The sequence below is a fragment of the Centroberyx gerrardi genome, chromosome 12 (assembly GCF_048128805.1).
Source record: "Centroberyx gerrardi isolate f3 chromosome 12, fCenGer3.hap1.cur.20231027, whole genome shotgun sequence".
In the NCBI taxonomy this organism is placed as follows: Eukaryota; Metazoa; Chordata; class Actinopteri; order Beryciformes; family Berycidae; genus Centroberyx; species Centroberyx gerrardi.
Genome location: NC_136008.1, coordinates 14,005,673 through 14,016,146, shown reverse-complemented (window position 1 = coordinate 14,016,146; position 10,474 = coordinate 14,005,673). Strand labels below are relative to the sequence as shown.

General features: G+C 40.3%; 1 protein-coding gene across 2 annotated transcripts; it reads left to right on the top strand.

The window, feature by feature from the left end:
* The first annotated feature begins 1,986 nt into the window (after positions 1–1,986).
* them4 (thioesterase superfamily member 4) lies at positions 1,987–7,703 on the top strand. Of its 2 annotated transcripts, none has more exons than XM_071903354.2 (6): positions 1,987–2,413; positions 4,430–4,619; positions 5,438–5,600; positions 6,033–6,143; positions 6,905–7,029; positions 7,156–7,703. In XM_071903354.2, exons 1-6 carry the CDS (start codon positions 2,264–2,266, stop codon positions 7,197–7,199), a joined length of 783 nt encoding a protein of 260 aa, XP_071759455.2. In that variant the 5' UTR covers positions 1,987–2,263; the 3' UTR covers positions 7,200–7,703. The 2 variants fall into 2 exon arrangements, with proteins under 2 accessions (XP_071759455.2, XP_078143382.1); XM_078287256.1 differs by having other exon boundaries at positions 4,427–4,619.
* Positions 7,704–10,474: the final 2,771 nt, after the last annotated feature.

Below are 10,474 nucleotides of genomic sequence, written 5' to 3'. Positions count from 1 at the left end.
GGCCAGGACATATTCATGTGTTTCATCTCTGAGGCCTCGTCCGAGGAACATTTTGTTTAACCAAATCAACCTAAGTTATTCAGCCATGAAGCTTACATGACCAGTACTTCCTTATGCTTTGTCAACGTAGCACCCATGTGATCATCAGTTACTGCTTTATCACTATTTGTCTGTTGTTGACAAAACGTCGGTTTGAATAAAACCCTCTTTTAAAATAATTATCTGGGTAGTGTTTACTGACACAGACACACAGACATATTCCCAAATATAATATCACAAAATGGCAAATTAAGATGGAAGCTCATATTTGTTAAAGGCACAATATTCCAATATTGCCCCATGGCATCTGGTCTGTGATAGTGTGTAAACTTTATAGTGTGTAACTTTGTAGGGTGCAGATGTAGTTTGCAACTTTATAATGCGGAAGCACATGTTGTGGAATAGAAGGGAATATTGATGGCAGTGTGTAAACTGCACATTTTAGAGTGGCCTTTTATTGTGACCAGCCCAAGGCACACCTGTGCAATAATCATGCTGTTTAATCAGCATCTTGATATGCCACATCTGTCAGGTGGATGAATTATCTTGGCAAAGGAGAAGTGCTCACTAACACGGATTTAAACAAATTTGTGAACAAAATTTGAGAGAAATAAGCCTTTTGTGCGCATAGAAAAAGTCTTAGATCTTTTATTTCAACTCATGAAAAATGGGAGCAAAAAAAAAAGTGTTGCGTTTATATTTTTGTTCAGTATAGCTGGTGAATGTTGCTGCCTGTCTTCTCCTTCCTGGTCCTGTTGATTCATGACGGCATTGCCTGATGTTTTCTGTGGTACTCATTTGCATGGTGGCACATCATTCTGTTAAACTCTGAATTGGGCCTCTATATGAATGCTCACCTTGGATTATGGCACAAGGGATAGTGGCATCAGATGTGTATTAATAAATGCACTCTGTTTGAGCCTGCTGTGCTGCTTTTCATACTGCAGGGACATATCCAGCATACTATACTTTAAACTCAGTATCAGTGTTCTGAAAAGAGGTGGTTTGGGCACCCAAATACCCAAATACCCAGATCTAAAACAACATGATATTGGCAAGGCCTCTTACTTCATTTCTGTTATTGAAAGCTGCAACTAAATCTAACTTTTGTTAACAAATTTATGTCATATTATATTTGGGTTAAATGTCATTGGATAGGCTGGAGAGAAAATAAGCACCTGAGGGTAGCCAATGTAAACTATGCTGTGGCATGCTCCTCTAGCTCCCCCTAGTGCAGGACCGGGGATAAGCAGGCCTAAAATCTAAACCTATAGGGCTCACCTTTCCAGTTCAATAACGCTGTCTTACCACCTCTTCATCTTTCTGTGAAAATAATAAATATTAGTGAGTTAAGAGTGAGCTTGGCAGCCTGCGCCAGTCTCTGTAGGCTACATGAAGAAGTCAGCTGAAGTTAATAAGAGAAACAAAATGTCACTGTGCCTTCCCCACCTTTATCCTCATCTTTTCTTACTACCAAACATCTTGCTGATACTACAAGTGAACTGAGTGATCAGTTCTAATGGATAACATTAAACATTGGAGTTAAGAAAAGTTGAAGAAATGTGTTCAAAAATAGCATGACAAGACAGAGCCTCTTTGTAAATCACAATCTTTATTTCAGATAACGATATACAGAAATACATATAACATACAGTTGTACAACGTCAAAGTAGGATCTAGGAGGGGAAAACAAATGAACAACAACAAAAAACAGATGAGCACCTGGGTCAAATATAGCACCAACTTCAGTCATGTGAGGTCACATAGGTTGACAGATCCTCTTGTGGCCAATTTGTAAGACTGTTGGCTTGGAAACCGACGTAACAGGAAAGTGCTCTTCTTCACAGCCAATGACATGCAAACGATGAATCACATGATCTAAATGACGTGTAATTCCGCGTGCAGGAAGTTGACAGCGGCAGATGACATAAGCAGCTACATGAAAGTCATTCACAGGCGAAAGAAAGCCAGCGGAGTTTCAACATGACAGTGTCTCGCAGACTGTTTGTTTCACAGAGATAGTTAGTTGTCCATAAGTATTCCTTAAACATGATTAATTTAGGAGGCAGCTGAATGTTCACTGGGAGGTACGAGTTATATTTATGTTACAGTGTTAGCAAGGGCGGTGTGTTAGGCAACCGGCTCAATACATTGCTGTTAGCATCAGCTAGGCTATCTGTTTTAGGTAGCTGTATTAAAATACGGTTTTTCCAGCGTCCTCATCATGATTAGAAACAGTGTACAGATGGCAAGGAGCCTCGGCAGGATATCCACAGGCTTCATGAGCATCCATCCACTCCCTCCTAAATGGGCTCAACACCACCATCCTGTAACCTGCTTACCATTCAACACCAGCTTTACACGGACCATGGTGGTAGGTGAACCTGTATGGTAGAATAAATGACTATGCTTTTATATAAGTACCTGAAAACAGCTGGTTGGTGTGTTGTTTGTTGTTGTTTTTTGGAATATGGTTTTGTTTTTTGTGCCTTTTGAACTCAGTGGCTTCATTCTTTTTTCCTTCTAGATATTTCTCACTTGTAATGCTGTCTTGTTCTGTAATTTTCCACAGCAGAATAGAAATAGAAGATGGCAGCAATAAAATAGAATATAATTAGAATAGAATCGTCATTGCCACATGATCAGGGAAAAGGGTTTTGGCAGCATGATGCAATATATGGAATAGCTCTGGTGTGGACATAGACATATAGCAACTACAACAAAGAGAAGGGCTAGCTGAAGGCAACAGGAAGTTTTGATTTAGCAATACGTTTCTAAGCGAATTATGATTTTTTTTAAAAACACAGGAGCATAAAACTTGGAATTGAAGCAGAAAAGTAAAAAATAGTAATATTTTGTCAATGGAGTAAACCTATACCTTTAATGTGTAGTCAGTGCATGAATAGTCAAATTGTGTTTCAGGGGAATGTATCTGTAAAAGTAGCAGAGGCTAAAAGCAATTCAATGAAGCACCTTGATCAGCATGTGGAAAAACAACCATTCAGGGCAGGTATCAAACCCACAAGAAAGACAGCAACATAAACTACTCAGCTATAACTGCCATATTGGCACCAAAGGGCAGCAATAACCGCCTTACTTTTCTAAATCTAGTTACTATGTGGTTACAAGGTGGTTACTAGGGGGCACTGTGTTCAGTAGTTGGAGGAGTAGAAAGAGGAGTAGGAGGATTATTTGGAGGAGTACTGTTGAGGAAAAGAGCCTCGCTGTGGTTCGGTGTTGTTCAGCAAAGTCTTTATTCAACACACGTTTGGGTGCAGCATACAGAGAGAGAGAAGTCAGTCTGAGTAGGCTGAACCAACTGAAGAAGATACAGCAAGGTCATTTATACAGCGTAATAAACAAGTCCATGGGAAGATACTGATAAGAAAGTGGGCTAAAGGTAGTTAGTAGTAGTAGTAGTAGTAGTAGTAGTAGTAGTTAGTTAGTGGACAATGGGCAATTCCTGAATGGACATGTAAAACATAGGAATACAGAGGAGTACAGCGTATAAGCTAAAGCAACAATAATACATACAGTATATTTGGAGGTTTGGATCAACAAACCCCCTTTTGTCCCATGAGGGAGAAATATACACTGATTTATACAGAACACCTGTTGTGACCTGCAGTTTCAAACCAACGCACTAAGGGGACCCACCAACTAAGCTTCCTAGCAAACAAATCAAACATCAGAAATGTCAGTATTACCAAGATTATTGATTACTGCATCAACATGTTCCTCAGGGGACATGTTGATGCAGGGTGTGGCTTTGGAGAGCAGGGCAATGAAACATTGTTTGAGGCAGGTAATAATCACATACAACACAACGAGACATAATGGCGACTTATTTTAAAACAGACAATGTTACAACCCAGGAATCGAAGCAAGAGCGTAATTATGTAGTGGCTTAACTGTTTCTCGGATAACGAGCAGCCAAATTGGTGACAAATTGGCGCGTCAGCCAGGTACAGTATGTAAGTACCGCACCCATCACATTGGCTGGGGCTGACTTAATCGTGCAGCCGTACTAGAGACCCAAAAAGTTCATTTAAAACCATGTATATAGGTAGGTAGCGAGGTAGGTAGGTGGGTATCAAGCTATTTATTTTATTCATTTATTTATTCAAATGGTAAATAGAACACTAGAATTTTTTCCTATTTATTCCTCATTATCTACAGCAACCTTTTGTCATTTTAATCTCTCAATTCCTTTCAGTAACCACTTATTGGCATGTAAGTTTAACTAAAATATTTTTTTAAGTATATAGAATGTCCTCTCTCAACATGTTGTGCTACCACTAAATTTGCTCAACTCTTGCACAGCTATAAATTGGGCTGGACCCAGACAATGTAACAAAATAAGAGTGCAGTGCCTCTATCTGTCCAGCAGGCGTTGCCATGGCCCTTCTCCTCCACGCCTCGGGACTTCAGCCTGCCTAACTCCTCATGGGGCTCGGAGATGACGCGGCTGTACGAGCACTACAACAGCCAGTGTGAGGTGGAGACGGAGGGAGGAGAGAAACAGAGAGGGCCGTGGAGAAGAGTGCCAAGCTACAACCGCTCGCTCAAGTACGCTAAAGGTGAATGGTCTGGTCCCCTGTCTTTTCAAGTACAGTTTGTGAATGTGATGTGTGCCAGTGCGTGTGTTTGTTTATGAAATAGAGCAAGGGGAGAAATGGAAGTGTAGCTTTTGGGGTAGGGTTCAAGGGACACACATATCCAGCTATATCGGGTCCGCAAATATACCACAGGACCCAAGTCTGCCAAGATAGATTTTCAACATTTCAGTTTATTTTTATTTTTTTTGACCTGTTGACACTGAAAGTGGCGTACAGATTTAAGAGACATAGATGCACAAACATACTATTAACAACTGATCGGATAAATAACCTGCCACTATTAACTGATGAAGGAAAATTGTCATAACTCCACAATGGTTCGTCCTATCCTCATAAAATTTGTTATATATGTTCGACCAATCTATGTCACCATGATACTTACTGTGATATTTGGTGTGACTGCCACCGTCTGGTTTCACTATCTGCTTGTGGTGTTTGTCCAGCTGTGTGGCTAAACGGGTTAAGTTCCAGGTTACTGGTTCAAATCCTGGCTGAGATGCTCTCAGTTTGTGATTTTGTTGTGTAGTGGGGAGCAATTCTTCCTCTGGACCAGTCAGAGACACTGTTAAATTCTGCATAGCATATTGGATGAGACACTATCTACCATCTAGATTGCAGCATTTTTATAGTTTTACCATTCATTAAAGAAACCTTAATATTTCCCAAATCTGCTTAAGATAAAGGCTTGAACCCCTACAATCGCTGCTTGCAGCTATATTAATATGTTTATTACCTGGGCTGCTCAGGTAACCGCTGACTCTTGTCTGTTTGTCCCTCAGGTGGAGTGTATCTGAGTAAAATAATCCAGTCAAAAGCTCGACTCTTCACTCGGAACATCAGAGTGCCGGGGGCAGCGTTTGAGTATGCCACATTTATCAACAAAGAAGAACAGAAGTGTGTGTGTGTTTTCCAGGCTGGGCACCTACTGGAGGGGCCGCCAGGGTGAGATAAGTGTGTATGTTGTACAAGTGTGTGTAAATATCTCTGTGCCTGTCTTGTTAATGGATTCTGCTTCAACTCAACTATAATTCACTGCAGTTACTGAAAATATGAACATAACCCAGACCGATATATCTCTGAAGTCTCAGTCTAACAGGGTTCCCACAGGCCTTGAAAATCCTTGAAAGTTTGTGGATTTTGAGAAAAATAAAATAAGGGCTTTGGAAAAGTTTTGGAAAATGAGTAATGGCGTTGAAAGTTATTTATTTATTTTTTAAATATAGCACCCAAATTGCCCAGTATACCTCAACTGTCTGGACCTCTCTCTGTCCCTGAATTTCACTAAACAAGGCTGTTAAAGTCACTGAAAAGTCCTTATATTTGCTGTGTGAGTGAGGGAGCCCTGGTCTAACAGACAAGTGTGTGTTTTTCCAGGCATGTCCACGGGGGGGCAATAGCCACTATGATTGACGCTGTGACGGGGACCCATGCTACCTACCTCTCTGGACCTGTCATGACTGCCAACCTCAACATCAACTACCGCAGGTAAAGAAGAATTTGTTCTTATTACACAAGTGTAACAACAAATTGTTTTACCCCAATGGTGCATAAGAACAAGTTTCATGGTGCCATTATAGCATGTGTCAGTTGCAGTCAGTTTTGTAAACCTCTATCTTCAGAATGGGTAGTGAGTATTATTAAGGTCAAAAATGAAGCAATGCTTTAAGATATTCTGCTGATTCTAATCATTGTTACGTTATTTTCTGGATAAATGAGCCCTGCATTAGGGAATGCGGTGTGCTCTTTTACACCAGACAGTACGGTAGAAGGCAAGCAGGCATCTACCAACTGGAGGCTGGTGCGCTGAACATTCACATACCAGGAAGTAGCTTGGTGATTTTCTAACTGTAGTGGCCAAGTCAACGCCTGAATTTTGTTCACCGATTCTCTTAGTCACAACAACACTGGGCTACCGCAGCACTTTGGTGTTAACAGGTGTTTTCTTTTTGTTTTGAACATGGTTTAACTCACTCCACTCATTCATACCCCCTGAGCGCCTAAAATGCACACACTGTACACTGTAGTCCATGATGTACTTACCTTGTTGTCTTACTATAGTCTTGTGAGTATACTGCTGGGGCAGCACAGTCATGGCACAGCGCTCAATGTGTTGGTTTGATAACTCCATTTATTAAGTGTACTGTGAAGCGGTGGACTAGCACAGAGGAACTGGTGTACATGCTATATGAGTATTATTTTCATTCATGGTCAATATTGCCCTAACATGCTCTCTCTCTTGTCCCAAGCCCCATCCCGTTAGGAAGCACAGTGTTGCTGGAATCCTCTCTGGATAAGAAGGAAGGCAGAAAAACATTTATTTCATGTAAAGTGACCAACACAGATGGCTCCAAACTACATACAGAAGCAACAGGTGACAATTACATGAACACTTACACACACACGCAACATGTTGTTAGTCACGTATGCTTCATTGCACCGCTGCTATTCTATATTCTGTCTTCTCACTGTCCTGTTCTCTTTCATGCCTCTTGTTCAGGACTGTTCCTGTCAATCAGTGTCAGCCACTTACTGGGAGTGTGATACACGTGCACCAGCCTCCTCTGCCCAAACACCCAGTGTCAGCAAGCTGAGGCCATAATGAGTGTGCATGTGAGTGTGTTGTTGCTTTGGAGAAATTGTTTTTTATATTTTATATCTTATTTGCAAGATTTGTTATGAAGCAATTCCTGTCTGACAGTTTTTTTAACTTCTAGTTGTTTCCTAACATCCACTGTCCAGTTCTCTGCTTGCATGTGTGGGAAATGTTCTTTCTCACAAATTGCACTTTCTAACATAGAGTGCTGTTTCATGGAAATAGCTTTACTTGGCTACCTCTCCTCAGTGCTACACACACATCAACAACGGCAGATAGAAATCTTGCATATTTGAAGTTTTTTTAATTATATGTTGAGGTTATTGTATTTTTAACAGTATTGATGATACTATGTAACATTGGGGCCTTTGGGGGTGACATTACTGCTCATAACTTATGTCACTGTTTTGTTTCCTCTAATAAAGCCGTGCCTAAGGGTATTGTACAAATCACATGCAGCATATCTTTATCTGTTTGCCAACAGCTGATATTGTTTGAAACAGAGAATCAATGATGGCGTCTTTTTCATTTGTGAACATACTAAGTTTTATGCTTCTCATCATCTTTTGCAAATAGATTGGATCATTAGATTTGTTACCCATATGTTGCCCATATGTTCAAAATCCAATGGTTTGTTCTCCCTCCGGCTCATTTATATATAAGTTTGTAAATACAGCATGTTCCTTAGATTGTTCCTGCCAAATGCACTCAATTTTCTATACGTATTTTAAAGCATTTTTGAATTAAAAGCTAGATATATGCCATAACAATCACTCTTGACCAAACTTCGTAGCTTGACTGCCAATGTAACCAAGAGCATGTGTGGTAAATGTCGGAAGATTTGATTGAACAGACGCTAATATTTAAATATTTGGTATTATAATAAGTCAGACTGTCATGGATTTGGTACTCTGTGATCAACTTGGATAAACAAGGTTTTTAATACATTTGCTGAAGAGAATCCCAGGCTATCCTACACTATTTTTGGTCTGTTTGGGATTTATGCACTTGGAGGAAGCTAGGGTTCATATTTACTTTTGAAAATAAAGAAGGCTAGGTTTCAGAATATGAAAGCTTTTGTTTCATTTCAGCCAACAAGCCTGAGTTGCACCCTTTAGCTTAAACCTCTTAGTTTTGATTTTGAAGTGTGGGTTGTTACTATTGCCCCACCATGTGGTGGATGTGGTTATATTTGAATATGAGGTGTGGACTTGCACTCAATGGGTATGTCAAGTGTCACAGTGCTCACTGAAATTCACAATGGAGACATTCATTTTTTTTGGCGCACTAATAATTTTTGACAAACATAAAGGGTTTTGAAACCCAAGTAATCATGGTGATAGTTATCATGGTGGTGTCTTGGTAGTTTTCTCTCAGTCACTCACACATTGAACAAGTTCCTTTCAGTCAGAAATGACTGATGCGTGCCACAGCGTTACCGTAACATTAATTCACACTGTCCACATCACAGAGATCTGTACTGCTCTGGCAGCTGCTGCAGACCACGGAGCTCTCGTTACAGACACCTGAAAACGACCTGCATAGGACTAATTCTGCTAGCGTACAGATTATTTTATTGCAAGTACTCTGTTACACACATACTGGACCTACTGAGGGTATTGGATGGTATCAGCATGCTTCGGTTTCACATTGAAACAGTTGTGCACACTGTTTGCAAGTCGACAACGTATTGTTGACATCCCTGCCAACACCCTTTGTTAGTGAGTTAGTACCAAATAAAGTTGAGTACCTTGTCAGCAATGCATGTAGCATAACTGAACCAAACCAAACTGCACAAAACACAATGAAAAAAACATCCCATGCCTTGAGTGTGGCACAGTAGCCTTGTGGAAAAACCATTATGGAACACAAAGGAGGGAGTTTCACATTCACTGTCATGAGAAACATTTACTGTTTGGTTCCATTCAGCTATATTTTAGAAATAGAGCAATGGGGATATTGCCAAGATTGACATATTCTCTTACTCATTTATGTTCACCCAACATGAAGGTAACTTTTGCTGAATTCAAGCAAAACACCAACCACCAGCAGCAGCTTTAAAGTTCATCAGTTATCTTGTTAATCTTTGCTATTGTTTTCAGTCACTGCTTTTTATTTTGCTATAGAATAAGCTGAAGAAACAAAAATTCTACAAATCCACATATTTAGACTGAACTGCCCCAATTCCTTTACTGTCCAACTATTCTCAGAACCTATTCACAGTATTTTTGTCCAGAAAGAAAATGCCTAACAGACATGATGAGCTCTTGTGGCAAAGTCTCACTCCTGTAATCCACTGATGTGTTTGACACTGGAATATAGTGCTCATTGACAACACTGTACTTAGCTTGTCTAAACATCACTAGCCCTCCCCTATATGTGCTTTATTTTGGTAAATGAGCAATGGGTTTTGGATGGTAATCACTCAAAGATTTTGCACTTTTACTGTTACAAGATAATTAATCTATCCATTTAAAAAAAATAACAATTATTTTCAATATTACCGTCTACCAGGTACTGCTGATTTGTTTAGCGAATGATAAATTTATGCTTACAAGGGTTTTCTGGCCTCCTGATACACCACCCCCCCCCTCCCCCCCCCACACACACACATACGCACACACACACATACCTTTTAACTTGAGTTCTCACAGTTTGGTCTGATAGTGTGGTTTCTGAGTGTATGGGTTCATCACACTGCCTGTGTGCATGGGACACAGTGGTCTTGTGAGGCCCCTCACATCTCTAACCTCAGTGAAGTGCAGAGATGGATAGTACAGTTTCTGAAGTCTCTTCGTGTGTGTGGTGGGGGGGAGGGGGCATGTAGGACAAATGAACACCAGCGGTTATTTATTTTTGGTATTTGTTGTTGAAGAGAGCCATATGTGGTCAAGTTGGCTTTGAGGGAGTGGGGAGCAGAGTGCAGAGAGTTTCAGTTCTTAGGTAAAACCACCTGAACAAGCTGTCCACTGCATGTGTGTAGCATTTACAGAATTGTTGTTTTTTTTTTAACGTTAAATGTCAAATAAGTTTATAGAAAAGCCAAATATTCAGCTCATCAACCTCTACTATCCCTATGTCTAACACGCACAGAGGCCTAGTAGCCTACTAGATGAGGAAGATATTGTCAGGGTGCAGGTGCCCAAGGGTATATTCACCAGACAAATTTAAACACTTATCCTTTTCATTTGGGCTTCGTGCCAAGTGTTACCTATGGCATTTG

Bases quoted from the DNA above. Each gene is read 5' to 3' on its own strand.
- them4 (XM_078287256.1), top strand. From the start codon at position 2,264: ATGATTAGAAACAGTGTACAGATGGCAAGGAGCCTCGGCAGGATATCC. The intron at 5,601-6,032 runs GTGAGATAAGTG...GTGTTTTTCCAG, and splicing joins CTACTGGAGGGGCCGCCAGG to GCATGTCCACGGGGGGGCAA. The intron at 7,030-7,155 runs GTGACAATTACA...CCTCTTGTTCAG, and splicing joins ACTACATACAGAAGCAACAG to GACTGTTCCTGTCAATCAGT.